Source organism: Asparagus officinalis, chromosome 5 (assembly GCF_001876935.1).
Source record: "Asparagus officinalis chromosome 5, Aspof.V1, whole genome shotgun sequence".
In the NCBI taxonomy this organism is placed as follows: domain Eukaryota; kingdom Viridiplantae; phylum Streptophyta; class Magnoliopsida; order Asparagales; family Asparagaceae; genus Asparagus; species Asparagus officinalis.
In genome coordinates, this window is record NC_033798.1 from 75,909,074 (window position 1) to 75,926,643 (window position 17,570).

General features: G+C 42.7%; 1 protein-coding gene across 2 annotated transcripts; it reads right to left on the reverse strand.

The window, feature by feature from the left end:
• On the reverse strand, positions 13,199–14,231 carry LOC109843112. 2 transcript variants are annotated; one of them, XM_020412046.1, is made up of 2 exons: positions 13,691–14,231; positions 13,485–13,575 (listed from the first exon to the last, which is right to left on the reverse strand). In XM_020412046.1, exons 1-2 carry the CDS (start codon positions 14,080–14,082, stop codon positions 13,569–13,571), a joined length of 399 nt encoding a protein of 132 aa, XP_020267635.1. In that variant the 5' UTR covers positions 14,083–14,231; the 3' UTR covers positions 13,485–13,568. The 2 variants fall into 2 exon arrangements, with proteins under 2 accessions (XP_020267633.1, XP_020267635.1); XM_020412044.1 differs by having other exon boundaries at positions 13,199–14,227.

Consider the following 17,570-nt stretch of genomic DNA (forward strand, 5'->3'; position numbering starts at 1 on the left):
TTATTGTTCATTTGAAAATAGTCAATTCAGTTTATCTTTTAATTTAAATATTGTGGGAACTGATTACTTGAGTACTTATGACAACCTATATTTGCTTGATACAATTGCTTCTTATAATGAATCCTTGCATGTGGAATCACATGGTACTAAGCTTAAATTAAATAAGGAAAATTCGGCGACATTATGGCATAAGCGCTTGAGTCATATCTCAAAAGGTAGAGTCGAGTGTCTTGTGTCTAATGGTATTTTGCGACTTTTCAGATTTCAACGTATGTGTTGAATGTATCAAGGGAAAACAGACTAAAGTTAAGAGATTAGATGCCAAAAGATCTTCAAACGTCTTAGAATTGATACATACAGATATTTGTGGACCATTCCCTTCGACGTCTTGGAATGGTCAATAATATTTTATATCATTCATAGATGATTACTCACGTTATGGGTACTTATATCTCATTCATGAAAAATCTGAGTCTCTGGACATGTTCAAAGCCTATAAAGCTGAAATTGAGAATCAACTCAACAAAAGAATTAACCGTTAGATCTGATCGTGGTGGTGAGTACTACGGCAGACATGATGGTTCAGGTGAACAACGTCCAGGACCATTTGCTAGATACCTAGAGGAATGCGGTATCATCCCACAGTACACAATGCCGGGTTCACCTAGCATGAATGGTGTAGCTGAAAGACGAAACAGGACTCTTAAGGATATGATAAGAAGTATGATCTCTCATTCTTCTTTACCAGAGTCACTCTGGGGAGAAGCACTTAATGTTTGCGTCGAAAATTGTTGTATTCATTGTGATCGAATCTATTATAACTTTAGTCATTACAATAAACTCGAATAAAATAAAAAAGTTGATCTTTTTATAAGATCTCCTTACACAATGAAAATAAAACAAGTTTACAACTTTATCAAACAAACGCAGGGAGATCGTTTATCGATCTTCTGCTTGCGTGGGATCTTTGCCTGTGCCGGGGTTTATCCGTGGACGACCTTAGATCTGGATCTGGTTGATGAAAAATTCGACAGAGCTTCGTCTTCACCGAGGAAGTATTTGATTTGAAGTGCTGAGATCGACCGAGCGAAGTCAGGGCTCTTCTCGAGATTAAGACCAAGCCTAATCTCAAGGGATGGACGGGAACGGGCGTCGGATCTCTCGAACTCTCCTTCTTTATGCCGAAGAACTCACCAAGATCTGTCAACCCTCGCTGAAATTCGTGCTCCTTTGACTCCACAATCCGGCAGCACCTCCTCATCTTGATAATCAATCGCCCCCCTGAAAGGAGGACCCGGGCTCGTATTTATAAGCTTCGGAAGCGGTTATTTGGATAAGAATAAGTGATTTGGTCTTTTCTTTAGTCAATAATGGCCTAACCATGTTTGTAGATGATATCAAGTCAGTTGGGAACCTCTGGAACTGAAAAGATCTCGAGAAAACCGTTAAAACCGTCGAAATACACATCAGGGGGTCAAAACAGCGCGGTAGACTGGTCTGACCCGCGCTTGCGCGGGTCGGACAGATCCAACCCGCGCTTGCGCGGGTCGGAATCATCCGACCCGCGCATGCGCGGGTTGGATTGATCCGTCCCACGCTTGCGCGGGTCGGATCATCCCGTCCTGCGCTAGCGTGAGTTCGCCGACTTTTTCCCTTTTCTGTTTTCTTTCTTCCGGGACTTATTCTTGTCGCGTATTCGGTCGATTTGTTGACTTGTATGCTTTGTCGCGAGATTGACTGTCGAGCACGCAGGTCACTTGATTCTCTGTTTTGCTTCAGGCGCTTGTCGGCGTCAGATAATCCTCTTAGACTCGGATAACGATATTCGTCGTCTTCTCTCTGTCTCAAGCTGTGTGCGGACACCTATAGACATTTTTAGACGCCTACAGATACCCCCTCCAAAGTATTCCAGACTCATTCTTTTATTGAGGAGTCTGGAATGCTTTGGATAAGATAGGCCATCTCCTCAATTTCGTAGAGTGACCTTGAACTATCTCAATTCTTAACTTCTTCAGTCTTCAATCTATTCATTGTTTCGTCGAATAGGTGAAGTTCTTCCGGCGCTGCGTTTATCGTCTGACCGCTGTCGAAATCTTGAACTGAGATTGGTGTGTAACTTTCTGAACTTAGCTCGTGCCATTGAGTTGACTTTGAACTAATCCTCTCCATCGGGAATTCATATCTGATTGTAACTGAAATCCTTGGAGTCATCTTTTGCCTTATTTTGGCGAAATTGCTAATGCGTTGACCGGCATCGATGTTTACTGTAACGCGTTGACCAGCGTTAACACAGTTTATACTCGTACGTTTGCTGGAGTCTACACAGTTTAAGCTCTTAAGGTATTGGAGCGTGACGGTCCCGAATGTTAGGCTGTAGGATCAACTATTAAAGCTGATTCGTCTGCACGTGTGGATCTCATCATGAAGTTTGTTGGATGTTCAAGTCATGAGACCAACTAATGAAGCTGATATGTCAATGACTCGCCTTTATAGAATTTTTGGCAAATTCTCAGCCATCAAGGGGTTTGATAAGCCTTTACCGACTACCGTTTGAGTCGGGCTAGCATGCGGATTGTTTAAGTCCGTTCCGCATGTAACGTTATGCTAAAAGAGTTAACTCTTTTAGTGCTACGATATTGAATACGTAGACTTCGTCTTTCTCCTGTGAAAAGACTAAACAGCAACGTGTATCTGACGTAGACTTTAAGGTTTTTTCAAATCCTCAGCCCTCAACGGATTTGTCATGCTTTTACCGATTACCGTTTGAATCGGGCTTACATGCGGATTGTCTTAAGTCCGTTCCGCATGTGACGTTGTGCTAAAGGAATGAACTCCCTTAGACTTGATGCTACGATATTGAATACGTAGACTTCGCCATTGTTACGGGAATAGGCTACCCGGCAACGTGTGCTAGACGCTGACCTATCCCTACTTAGGCTTCGGGATAAAAGTCCCCAGATTGGAATTCTGGTGTCTTCTTCAATCGGTGAAAGACTAAACCGGCAACGCGAGTTAGGCGTTGACTTATCCCTACTTAGGGTTTGGAATAAAATTCCCCGCGCGTGTGAGGCGCGGATTTTGGCGTTATTAATAACGGCCTGCCACAATGTCGAATATGTGGGCTTTTGTTCTTTTTACGGTTAAGAACTAACCGGCAACGTGTGTTAGGTGTTGACTTATCCCTGCTCAGGATTCGGGATAAAATTCTCCATACCTGTGAGGCACAGATTTTAGGAGTTGAAAAGGTAATGTCTTCTCTTGGGGCAAAGACGAACCCGATGCGGGAGAGGAAGAATTTTATATTCTATCTCCCAAAGCTGAAGAGGAAGAATTTTATATTCTATCTCCAGTTAGAAAAGAAAACTCAAAGTGGGATTTCCACTTCAAGAATCTGGAAAGGCGAAACTAAGAGTGGGATTTCCACTCCGAGAATCAAAAAAGATTCGGATAATCCTAACTGTCGGAAGGTTTGATTATCGAACTAAAGATGAATTTCTCGTTTATCGAGAATGAATTATGGTTTTGGTCCTTACTGTAGGAAAGTTTGACTAGGTGAGAGTTTTGAGGTGACCCTAACTGTAAGAAGGTTTGATCACTCGATTTGAAAATGGACCTATCGTTCATTGGAGGAATCGAGAGGGGATTTTGGTTTTGGTCCTAACTGTAGAAATGTTTGACCAAGTGGGAGGTTTGAGACGATCCTAACTGTAGGAAGTTTTGATCGCTCGATCTGAAAATGGACCTCTCGTTTATTGAAGGAATCGAGAGGGGATTTTGATTATGGTCCTAACTGTAGGAAGGTTTGACCAAATGGACAGTGGGAGTGGGAGTACAAATCACAATATGAGTGTTGACTTGTACAAATCACTCAGTATGGGTTCTTAGTGTCAAGTGATAAGGACTTAACACGAAGGGGTTTGACAATTCGTCAAAGATTGATAGATCAGAATTCCAAGCATTATATCCGAACTCTAACCATGAAAGTGTTGAGTGCATGAACATAGCGGAAGTTTGAATGAGTTAAACCGGAAAGAATTTCGGTGATCCCACCGTCAATTAGTCTGATCGGTGGGGGATTTTGTGGTGGAAGACTATGAGTCGTCAAACACCAATGGAAGTTTTGTGAGGGAAAATTAATCCAATGAAGTGATCGAATCTCATCTCAGCAAAAGAGTGTTTGGAAATCATAGTAGGGGTTTGGTGTTTATCACTTTATTCATAATGATCAGGTTATCCCTAAAAATATTACATTTAACATTCTTCTGGAAACTTCCTGTTACATAAATTATCCACCCCCAGCTTCCTTTGTGAAGCTGGGTTTACCATTGTATTCAGTTGCATGATCGGGTTATCCTTAAGAATATTACATGTAAAAATTCTCCAGGAACTTCCCGTCAAGAGTGGGAATAGTTTAGACTCATATACCTATTGGAGTATTAAGAAGCAGTTTATACTCGTATACTTGTCGGAGTGTTCATTCGTCTCAATTGAGCGATATAACGCCGGCTTCAACCAAGGTTTGGATGCTATTTTTGAGCGCAAAGCAATCCTTGGTGGGATGAAGGATTCTCCTGTGGTACGCACAGTATTTCGGATCCGCGATGTTATCAGCTTCCTCCTGATTAGAGATAGGTGGTAGCTTGATCTTGTTGTTTTCAAGGAGGGATTCGAAGATGGCTGGAACGTCTTCGTCCTTGAAGGAATACTTTTTTTGGAGTCTCGGGTCCGAAGTCTTTTGCTGCCTTCGGGATTGCTGTTATGACATTTGATTAGCACCAACGTCAACTGCATGTGCCTTGCCCTTACCACGGGAGGTGAAGTTCGAGTTCGGAGGATTAGCCGTCGGTTGGCTCCTCTCGGCCTTCTTCCTTCGGAGGAAGCGTTCGGCTTGTTCACCGCGTACCTTCAAGTCTTTCCAAGTGTTGGGCGGTGTGACCCCCATAACTTCCAATATCTCAATAGATAGGTTGTTATGACATGTCTGGAGGATGAAGTCCTCCGTGATCGGATCTCGGCAGTTCATTGCCTTATTCCTGAAGCGTTTGACGAAGTTGTCGACTGTCTCGTCATCTTCTTGTTTCTCATCGAAAAGTGTTCTGATGGATACCTCGTCGTCGTTATCAAAGAAGTTACCAAGGAATGAGTTCTCCATATCGTCCCAGTTGTTTAATACTTCCGGGCTTGAGACGACGGTACCAATCGAAGGCCGGCCCGCAAAGGGTGCCAACGAATGACCGAACCATCAAGGCTTCATCGCCGGAGATCATACCCAAGTGGGACTTGAAGTAGACCAGATGTTGAGTAGGTGAACCCTTCCCGTCAAACGGCGTGAAGTTAATCAAGTTGAACTTTGCCGGGTATGCTATTGAGTCCCACTCTCTTGGGTATGGACATGGAATGCCAGTCCTCTTTACCTCTCGATCAGTCATTAGAGCGTTGATTTTACTCTCGAGATCTTTCATTTTCTCATCCTCGCTTGTATCGGGCTTTGAACAATTCTTAAGAGGAATAACGGGGCCACCCCCGATGTTGTCGTCATTGGTGGGTCCACCCTCAGCGTCGTTATTTTTAGTGGGGCCACCCCCCAGTGTTCTGATCAACGGGAGGGTTCTCAGTATTGAGGCGTTCATCCACATCTGAATCGCTACCTGTTTGGTAAGCAGTGTTCCGACGGCTGGATTCGTTAATTTGATTTGACAAAGCTCGGATTTTTTGGTCATGTTCTTCCCTCATCCGCAACATAGCCATTTCCATTTCGAATTTAAATGCTTGCTTCTACTTGGCTAGAGCATCCTCAACCATTTTAGTTGCTTCTTCGGTGTTAATCATAAACACTTCGCGGGATTGCCCTGGGCTAGATACCGTATTGTCAGAAGCGACTGCATAGTTAGCATCCGATGCTTCATCGTCCGACGATAACCCTCTCTGCATTCTTTGGTAGTCCCTGCGTCTAGTGGTCCCTGATCGCAACCGGGTTAGACGATGAGATATAAGCGGGTCAGAGCTAGAAGGTCGAATCGACTTTCCCTTATCAGCCATATTTATTGTGACTTCCGGGAGTTTGTCACCTTGAACAACCGATCGCTTTTTACAGAGATGCTTTGGTTTGGACTTAGTCATTCCGTTGGAGATCCTCTCGGATACGGAGACCCTCTGCGGAGCGGTTTTGGGGCAACTGCACGCTGATAATACTGCCCTGATTAGTCCGGTGCACGGGCAGTGTGATTTGGTTTCTCGGGCATATCTCTTCCGAGACTCGTTTATACCCCCAGCCCGATAGTACAACTCATCGATGTTGCCGTCGGAGTAACCTATCGACTGTTTACATGAATCCTCAGGTATAATGCGTTCGTTTATCTTACGCGTTTTCTTCTGAGTATGCAACTCCTTGTTGGCGTTCTCAAGAGTCACGCGTTTAGAGTCACGCATTTGTAAGCGTGAACTCTTGACGGGCTCTTGGACTTTAATTCACACCCCCAGGCGGGTGAAAACTAGAGTTGTGAGGGCATGTGCGACCCCCAGCTCGACGAGTCGTTCGGGGTTCAATCATCGGACCCAAGTGTCCTTCGATCAAAACTTTGCCTTGATCCTCGTGCAAAGAACCCAGGCGATCAACTATCCTCACCTTGAATCGGGACAAATCCATGTTGTCGTGGGGCTCCACCAGAGGTGCGGAACTCGAAGGGATCAACGTAACTGGTGCAGAACATCTCCTGTCTCGACCCTGGTGCGGGTCAGATTTAAGTGACCGACGGGTTGGAGGGTCGGATTCAAGTGACCCGCGATTTGGAAGGTCGGATCCAAGTGACCTGCAAAGTGGAGGGTCGGATTCAAGTGACCTGCGATTTGGAAGGTCGGATCCAAGTGACCTGCGATTTGGAAGGTCGGATCCAAGTGACCTGCAAATTGGCGGGTCGGATTGAAGTGACCTGCAAATTGGCGGGTCGGATTGGAGTGACCTTCAAATTGGCGGGTCAGATTGGAGTGACCTGCATTTTGGCGGGTCGGATTGAAGTGACCTACAAATTGGCGGGTCGGATTGGAGTGACCTGCGAATTGACGGGTCGGATTCGAGTGACTCGCGTTTTGGCGGGTCGGATTGGAGTGACCTGCAAATCGGCGGGTCGGATTGGAGTGACCTGCAAATTGGCGGGTCGGATTGGAGTGACCTGTCAAGTGACCCGCGATTCTCGATCTTTTCGGCTGCCGTTTTGGATTTTGGCCTCCAAGTTTGATGCAGTCTTGGTTGTTTCTTAGCTATGTCCTTCTTCTGTATCTTTTGTGCTTTTTGCACAAGAATTCGCGTGCGCGCAAGCGCGCGACGCTTTTGAATTCGCTCCTCCAGAGTTGAACGAATCTTTTTGATTTAGATCCATTCATTTGCTATTGGTTTGGAGGGGAGGACATCTGTCCGCTATTGGGGTGCTTGGCGTTGCCTAATTTTCAGATCCGCCTCGTAACGGATCCCGTCAATTGACTCCAAGGCTCTAGCGAGTTGGCGCGCACAGCGTTGGCGCTGCCTTTGACGAGTTCTCTTTGATAAAATAGGCGCGCCTTCTGTACTCAACTCCTTGATTGAGGATGAGTTCAGATCTGCAGATCCGGACTCATTAGAGGCCGGAAGGACGTTGTAAGGTTCAGCTACCACAACAACGGGGGCGTTGATCTTCCTTCGCTTGCGAGAGGCGGAGGATCTGAAGGAGGAGGACGATAGATACTCCTCGAACTTCAGTTGGTCGAACTCGTACTCGACCACTTCTTCAACCGGGATGCAGATCCGAGGTTGCGACACGACAGCTCCGACAGTGAAGCTGTTGGCTCCTACTATGGTCGCCAGTTTGTTTGCGTTGAAAATTGTTGTATTCATTGTGATCGAATCTATTACAACTTTAGTCATTACAATAAACTCAAATAAAATAAAAAAGTTGATCTTTTTATAAGATCTCCTTACACAATGAAAATAAAACAAGTTTACAACTTTATCAAACAAACGCAGGGAGATCGTTTATCGGTCTTCTGCTTGCGTGGGATCTTTGCCTGTGCCGGGGTTTATCCGTGGACCATCTTAGATCTGGATCCGGTTGATAAAAAATTCGGCAGAGCTTCGCCTTCGCTGAGGAAGTATTTGATTTGAAGCGCTGAGATCGACCAAGCGAAATCAGGGCTCTTCTCGAGATTAAGACCAAGCCTAATCTCAAGGGACGGACGGGAACGGGCGTCGGATCTCTCGAACTCTCCTTCTTTATGCCGAAGAACTCGCCAAGATCTGTCAACCCTCGCTGAAATTCGTGCTCCTTTGACTCCACAATCCGGCAGCACCTCCTCGTCTTGATAATCAATCGCCCCTGAAAAATGGAGGCCTTTGACTCATATTTATAGGCCTCGAATGCGGTTATTTGGATGAGAAGATGAGAACAAGTGATTTGGTCTTATCTTTAGTCAATAATGGCCTAACCACGTTTGTAGATGATATCAAGTCAGTTGGGAACCTCTGGAACTAAAAAGATCTCGAGAAAACCGTTAAAACCGTCGAAATACACATCAGAGGGTCAAAACAGCGCGGCAGACTGGTCTGACCCGCGCTTGCGTGGGTCGGTCAAATCCGACCCGCGCTTGCGTGGGTCGGTCAAATCCGACCCGCGCTTGCGCGGGTCGGATCATCCCGTCCTGCGCTAGCGCGGGTTCGCCGACTTTTTCCCTTTTCTGTTTTCTTTCTTCCGGGACTTATTCTTGTCGCGTATTCGGTCGATTTGACTTGTATGCTTCGTCGCGAGACCGATCGTCAAACGCGCGTTGGTTAATATACGCGTGCCGTCAGATAATCCTCTTAGACTCGGATAACGATATTCGTCGTCTTCTCTCTGTCTCAAGCTGTGTGCGGACACCTATAGGCATTTTTAGACGCCTACACTTAAGACCACAACTTACATTCTGAATAGAGTACCAAGTAAAGCAGTTGCTAAAACACCTTATGAGCTTTGGACTGATCGAAAGCCCAGTTTAAAGCACTTGCATATTTGGGATGTCCAGCTGAGGCAAGGCCTTATAGGCCAAATGAAAAGAAATTAGACTTCAAAACAGTTAGCAGCTACTTTATTGGGTACTTTGAACGCTCTAGGGGCTATAAGTTCTATGATCCCACACTAAGGAATATTTTTGAGACGGGAACAACAACATTCTTTGAGGATGTTGAGTTTGGAGGGAGAAATAAGGTCAGAGTCATTGCTTTTGAGGAGGAATTGGCTTTAGATCCAATCCATACAGTTACTTTTGATAATATTCAGGTTACTATACCTGTTGTTTCTCAAGAAGTAAATCCGGAACCTCAAGATGACAATGTTGAACAACTCCCTGTTCCAGAAGAACAAACTCAATAACCTCAAGAACCAGTGCCATTAAGGAGATCCACGAGAGAAAGGAGAAATGCTATTTAGGATGATTATATTGTATTTCTCCAAGAACATGAGGAAAGTAATGGAATGTTGAAAGATGATCCAATCAACTTCTCTCAGGGCATAAAAAGTTCTAACTCTCAACAGTGGATTGATGCCATGAATGAAGAGTACAAGTCTATACAAGACAATAAGGTTTGGGAACTTGTCCCATTGCTAGAAGGTACAAAACCAATTGGTTGTAAATGGATTTTTAAAACCAAACGGGATGCAAACGGTAATGTGGAGAGGTATAAAGCACGTCTTGTAGCTAAAGGCTTTACTCAAAAGGAAGACATTGATTATACAGAGACTTTCTCTCCGGTTTCATCGAAAGACTCTTTCAGAACAATCATGACACTTGTTGCTCATTATGATATTGAGTTACATCAGATGGATGTTAAGACTGCATTTCTCAATGGCGACATTGATGAGATGATTTATATGGTGCAACCAGAAAACTTTGTGTCAGGAGACCCAAAGAATATGGTTTGCAAATTAAGGAAATCCATCTATGGACTCAAACAAGCTCCTCGTCAATGGTATCATAAGTTTCAACAAATAATTATCTTGTTCGGTTTTGAGATGAACATTGTTGATGACTGTGTATATCACAAGTTCAGTGGGAGTAAGTATATTTTTCTGGTTCTGTATGTCGATGACATATTACTTGCCACTAATGATATAGGCATGTTGCACGAAACCAAGAGATTTCTATCAAAGAATTTTGAGATGAAAGATCTTGGGGACGCCTCTTTTATATTAGGAATCCAGATACATCGAGATCGCTCTCGATGTATACTTGGATTATCACAAAAAAGCTATATCGATAAAGTACTTAAAAGGTTTGGCATGCAAGATTGCAGACCAGGAGATACCCCTGTTGCTAAAGGAGACAAGTTTAGTCTTAATCAGTCCCTAAAGGTAACCTTGAAATTCAGGAAATGCAAAAGATTCCTTATGCTTCGGCTGTAGGAAGTCTAATGTATGCTCAGGTATGTACGCGTCCGGATATTACCTACATTGTTAGGATGTTAGGCAGATATTTAAGCAACCCTGGTATGGATCATTGGATAGCAGTCAAAAGGGTTATGAGGTATCTTCAGAAAACAAAAGATTATATGCTCACATACGAAAAATCAGAACATCTAGAGGTCATTGGGTACTCTGATTCTGATTTTGCTGGATGCCAAGATAGCAGAAAGTCTATATCAGACTACATTTATATGTTAGCAGGAGGAGCTATATCATGGAAAAGTGTTAAACAGACACTCGTAGCTTTCTCCACTGTGGCAGCAGAGTTTGTAGCTTGCTATGAGGCATCAAATCAGGGAATATGGCTGCGAAATTTTGTCACGGGACTGCGCATTCTGGAAAATATAAAAAGACCACTAAGGTTCTATTGTGATAATAAATCTGCAGTAATGTATTCCAATAACAGGAGCTCAACTAAGTCAAAACATATTGACATTAAGTTCCTGGTTGTGAAAGAAAGGGTACAGAGTGGACAGGTAACCATAGAGCACATTGGGACAAACTCCATGATAGCTGATCCTCTTACTAAGGGATTGACACCCAATGTCTTTCATGAGCACACTGCTCATATGGGTGTGGTGTTATTCGAGGATATCATGATTTAGTGGGAGTTTGTAATTGTGGTGCTTTATGTTAGGTTGTATTATCTGATCAGAATAAAGTATTCAGTTAAGACACTCTGTTACATTATGATCTGATCAGAATAAAGTATTCAGTTAAGACACTCTGTTACATTATGTTTGGTTTTGACCTCACTAAGGTAGGACCAGTTGAAAATAGACATGTATTGATCATATTGCATGTAATTTTTACGCTGCACATCCATGATTGATCTATGTCGTTTGATTGTATTGGTATATGTGACCATTGATGGGTCGAGTCACGATAAATATGACGAAGACCACTTTGATCCTATATTGATTAGTCAATGGACGAGATTGTTCGGAAATATCTTTTCAGTGATAGCAATTATGAGCTCATAAGGTTATACATAATTTAAGGAATCATATGGTGCCCAAGTGGGAGATTGTTGGATTTAAATCTAATTAAATCTATTTGTGAGCACATATGATTAATCTGTGCGTATTGCTATTCTTCAGGATAACCCACTAAGGTGATCAATTAATTTGGGTTAATGGGTATTTAAATAAATTATGGGGTTATATTTGTAGATACCAGGTTGTAATTGTAATTTAATGATGAGCTAAATTACAAATGTACAACACCTATATATATGAGGTTATGGTCCCTAATCTAGGGTTAGCCACTCTCATTCTCTTATCCCCATCTAAAGAGATTCATAAGGGAGTAACCCTAAGATTAGAAGATCACCAAACCCTAACTTAAATTCAAGCAATGGATTCAGGTATAAGCTTCTGCTCTTAATGTTTATTCTCCCTGATTTAATCACGATTAACTCTAACAGTTGAGCCTAATTCCACGTGTTTAAAGAACCGGGAGTATCCTTTCTGCAAAATTTACAATATCATATCTTACTTAAACAGCTGAACAGGACCCCCAGTGATGTATAAGCGAAGTTCCGTAGGTCGTATACGTTTTCTTGCTGCGCTCTCAGATTCTTAGTGGGTGGGACTCTTCTTGATGTTCTGCCCCCTCTCTTCTTGAGACCTAAGTTATCCTAACTTGGAAGCTAATCGTGCCATTGAGAAAGCAAAGAATCCTTGCACTTTTCTGTTTATTGTTTAGGACCACTGCCTCTGCCTCAGTTGGGTGAGAGATTGGCCTTTACAGCTAGTGAGAACAATACTTACAATGAACTCAAAGCGAAGGTGAAAGATGGGGGGGCTGCTTTTTTGGCGACTTCGAAGGGGATTTTGTTAGCAGCGCTGGTTGATGTTAGCTCACCCTGAAGTGATGAGATGGGTTTACGAGGTTTATATAGTATTCGGTAATTTTCGATTGCTCATCGTGATTTGCTAAGAAGTTGCGGGACTTTAAGACGGAGATATGAACGGAGCCATAGGATATGTGAATTTAACAGTGATCAAGTGACTGGTCACCATGTAACTGGAATTTACTTTTTTTGTATGTCCAGCAGTAGAAAAAGAAAGATAATGTGCACGGATTAATATTACATGCATGGAAATTGGGGGAAAAGTTGCTCTATATCTGATCTAAGATAGTGGGGAGGATGAATTTATTACCGGTCCTAAAGCATGATTTCTTTTACCGTCTACTTGCCAAAGTTTAACATCTAAACATCAAAACAAAGCAGAGTCATAATTCTTGATGTTTTAGTTTCGGTTTATCTCCGTGTTCTTTACTATCTACCAAGGAAATCCTAGCTGATGCTCTAAAGAGTATTTTGACTACACAGTGCAAGTGCACCTGTAAAACTTTTCAGTGCATTTTGGCCGACAGAAGGGTCTCATGTCGAAATGCAAATATTGCACAATCTTCTTGTTGGACTATATATTTTGTCGTAGCGCCTCCGATTTTTTCACCCCTTTTGCGCTTCTTTGTGATATCTGGAATTTTCTTCGCTTTCCTTTGCTGTACGCCGCGATTTTCTTTGCTCTTCCATTAGCTGGAATTCCCTCTAAACACCATTGTCTTTCTTCCGTAACTTAAAAGAAGTTTCAAGTCTACTCTCTAACTGATTCATAGTAAATCCTAATGGAGGTTATTGCACCGCTAACGTAAAGTTACTAGGGTAAGCAAATGTGCGGTTTGGGCGTTACCGAAAGAACTTTTATCAGATGACAGCCTAATGACATGGATGTTCTACTTCTGTTCTACGTATCATATACACTTTCCAAACAACCGATACAAGCACAAGGAAATTAGATTAAATCATTAAAGTTTTGGTCCTCAGCTGGATTATCTTGCAGGCAACCCATCTTGGACCTTGCTCTCTCTTTCAGATACTTTTCCGCCAATACAACTTAGAACCAACAAATAATGCTCATTTTTGGTACATTTTTCTATTGAAAATCTGTCTTCTCACACTCTGTACATTAATTCTAGGCTCAGCCCAGATCCCTCAATGAGATGAAAGCGGAAAGCCAATACCATGGCGAGTTGTAGGAAAAGTCACAAACATCATACTACTCACAACTCCAATAGCGACAGGCAATGCGCTCAAAACCTGTTCCACATCCTCCGAAGGAATCGGATAGAAACATGACACCACATTCTGATCAAACAAAGCAACCGCAGCAAACACCAATATCGACATAAAAGCATGAACAAAATCTACAAACCTCATCTTGTACCCCGCTGCTTTCTCAGGCGACAATGGCCTATTTCCGTCAATGACCCATAAACCTTTAAACGTAGCCAAACCATAGTGAACTTCTCCATCATCATCTCTGAAGCTATCGCTGAAACTAAGAACAAAGCAAGAGAGGCCACATAACGTGAGAAGGCAGGATGTCATGGTTTTGTTTGCATCGGTGCAGTGGCCTCGATTGCTGAGTGTCGGAGAGAGGAGTTGGAAAGCGAGCACGGAGCCCGTGGGGAGGAGATTTGCGAGATGCGCGGTGCTCTTGAATGTTTGGGTGACGGCCTTTTGTATTAAGGTGGTTTGATCTGTGGTTGGTGATTTTGATTGCTTGACTAATAGAGGGTGAGCTTCTTCATCCTTGGCTTCCATTTTTTTTTTCCTTTCGATTTTTCGTAGCTTTTTTGGTTGTGCCTCTGATTTCTGTTTGGTTGGTTTGAGGTTATAAATGGGGAGGAGATGGTTGGGGTTACTTTGAAGGAACTGAAATGGGTGGAAGGAAAACGTTTTTCGCGAGTGTTGCGGAGGAGTTTGAGGTTTCCTGTTTGAAAATTTAACTGTGCTTGCGTTTATTTTGTAACAGAAGCCGGTTACGAAATTTGGGAGCTTTGGATTTTTTTTTTTTTTGCGGGGTCATTCTGTTATTTTAACAGGGTTTTTGTGCCAATTGTGTGTTTCTGCAGTTAGGGGGTAGAATAAAATGCTGGAAATATATAGAAATAAAAATAACATTAGATTATACATTTTAGAATAAAACACCATGTATCTATCAATAATATGATGCGTTAATCCCGAAACACGTAGGTGAGACAAGTGAGAGATTACTTTGCAGGTAAGATTTTGGATTCGACTCTCATCATATATTTAACTAGAATGCTGCATGACGTTGTGGTAAGATTTAGATAGAATATGTTTTTTATTTCGTTCAAAAAGTTAAGTATCCACAAACCTCAGTTATCCCTTATTATGTAAGCTCGAGAAGCTCACTCATACACTCAATACCAAACTTAACAGTGTTGCCAATTGGCTAGATTCATCCTTGGTACTGAAAGGGAAGCGTAACAGACTAGTCTTTTAAGATTAGGCCCAATCTGCTGCTTATTCAACATTTTTTGAATTCGTCATTGGCCAATCCTCATCATAAATATTCTTTGATCTATTGAGGTTATAGGTTGGAAATTAATGTTGCAATTTGCATCACGCGATCCCTGTCTATTTTTTTAGCCTAACCTTCCATGCAAGAGGCTTACTCCGAAGTCGTGGTGGAGGTTCAGAGCTATTGTTTTATATTCTAACATGTCTTTGCAAGTTGAACGTCTTTTTTATGGACCAAATTCGACTCACTTAGCGGTGTTAGTTTTTTTTTGGAAAATCCACTTTAAATTCATGGTCAATGAGATTGAATATAGGTTGGTCTGATACAATCGTAAATTTCCTAACCATTATACCAACACTACGAAGTTGTGATGATGGGTTAGGGTTATTGTTTTATATTCTAACATGATATATTTCTAAAGACAATGCAAATGAGAATGCTTAGGCTTCAGGCAAAGTCGAATGAGGATGCTTGAGAACTTCCTAAAATAGGAATTAATCATACAATTTAGCTCAGTTATTGGGTTATGAACTTTCAAAAGTTATACCAACTAGCTTATTAGGCAATGCGAGAATATATAAATAGCAAGAGAGAGTATATAAATAGCTATAGTTATCCAATTCTACAAAAGTTTGACACGCTGTTATGGTGTTCCCATTTGCCAAAGTGCAACTCATTGCTAAGTAACAGACATGTGTACTTATGCATGCAATACCCCAATCAAGTTGTCGGCCAGAGACCAGCAAGGATTCTGACTTAGCCAACTTTTCGAGTCGACATTCTTTAATGTCGACTCGAAAGGCGGTATCAGTCGACCCTCATGTCGAAGACGACTCGCCACGAGCCCACTCAACTATTTACTAGATGCCTCGCGAGGACGACTTGAAAGGCGTTACTTCTCGGTGAAGTTAAAGGACAACTTCTGCGTCGAGTCTTTCCCGCTAGCGACATGTCAACATCGCATTTAATCTATGATAGTCGCATCATACCTCTGGCCCTGATAGCCTTCATGACTCATCGGACCACATGGGCACAACCATGCCGCCAATCACTCCTCGTTTAATGCTGAAGTGATCTCTCCCCCACTCGCTAGCCAACACCTATAAAGTAGATGCTGACTCAGCTGTCAGCCCACACTTCGCCACCGTCATCTTGTGCTCTATTGAAGTGACCAATCTACCCTTATACCCTTGGTATAAATACATGTACTATTCGAACATAAGAGGGACTTTTTTTGGATCTATAAATTGGATTTGATCTAATATGACCTGGGATCTTAATCTTCTTGGTCCTTTGATCTCATCTGATCTTTAAGCAGACATATTACACACACAAAAACTCTCACAGTTATTCATTTTTCCCCACTCAAGTTTATTAGCTGACTTGACCGTCGGAGGAACCACGTGAGATCCAAGCCCCGTCCTCTCACGAATTCCTACATGTGCAGGATTTTCCGCAACCCAACTCAAGAACATGACATAAAACCGGGGAAGAAAGCGGCTCCTCATCAATACTGAACAACCACATCCAACCATGGATATAACTGACTCTGTGGTCATTTAACGCTAACAGTTTGGCGCCCACCGTGGGGCTACTTTTTTTTTTAGAAAACATGTCTGGTCCCAAGCATGGGTCTGGCTCTTCAGTTTCACCTTGTAGAACCACATCAGGGCTATGTTACTCGAACTCAGCTTAGAGGGGATCTATGAGAGCTCATATAGAAATCAACACAATCGTGTTCTACAGCCTTAGCAACCATTTTGGGAGCATTAGCAACCATTTTAGGAGTATTTATCGGCTAAGCCATCTATGGGATGAAGGGGCTCCTACCCCCCTCAAAACTTCCTCAAGAGAAGAAGAGCACCATGATTTCTTTTTACAGAGAACTCCAGCTTCTTGATGGCCAAATCATGAGAACATCAGGAGTTTGTCTCCTTCTTCACTAGGATAGCCTCTTTTCTAGAGTCTTCAGCTTTTTAAGATGGTGAAGGATACCGCACAATCCACAAGAACTCAACTGGGGAGACTCCATTCAAGCTAGCTTATGGCGTTGAAGCAGTCACTCTCGTTAAAGTAAGTATGCCGACTATCTGACTACAACACTTTGATGAGGACATGAATTCAAAAGGGCTTCGAGTCGGCCTTGATCTCCTAGACAAGACCCAAGAGAAAGCACTCTGGACCTAGGTCACTAATCAGAAACGGATTGCCCGCTACTATAATAGCAAGATCCGACCGTGGAGATTCAATGCTGGCGACCTTGTCCTTTGTAAAACTGCTTTCGACAAAGACACTCGAAGAGGCAAGTTAGCCCCCAACTGGGAAGGCCCATATACAATCCTAGAAGAGTTGCAATTAGGCACCTATCGACTAAGCGCCCCAGATGGGAGAGTCCTCCAACATCCGTGGAATGTCGAACACTTGTAGCGTTGTTTTCAATAATTTTGTAAATTTCATTTAGTATTAATGGAATTATTATTGAATCTGACTCGATTCCTAATTTGCACTCCCATAGTGCGCAATCTATGTAGGAATTCTAAGCCCTTTGGTATCTTATCAGGATAAACCCAAGGCACACATCATATGGTCAATTCCCACATTCACCTTATGACCATCATGGCTATATTGAAGTCCCAAGCATCTATGTAAGTCCTGGGCACCCAACCTCCAGATTGTCCTTTTGCCATGTTGTCATTAGGGTGGCCCTTAATAGGGCGAAAGACCTAGTCGACTTCAGTAAGTATTAGGCATAACCTCAGGGTTG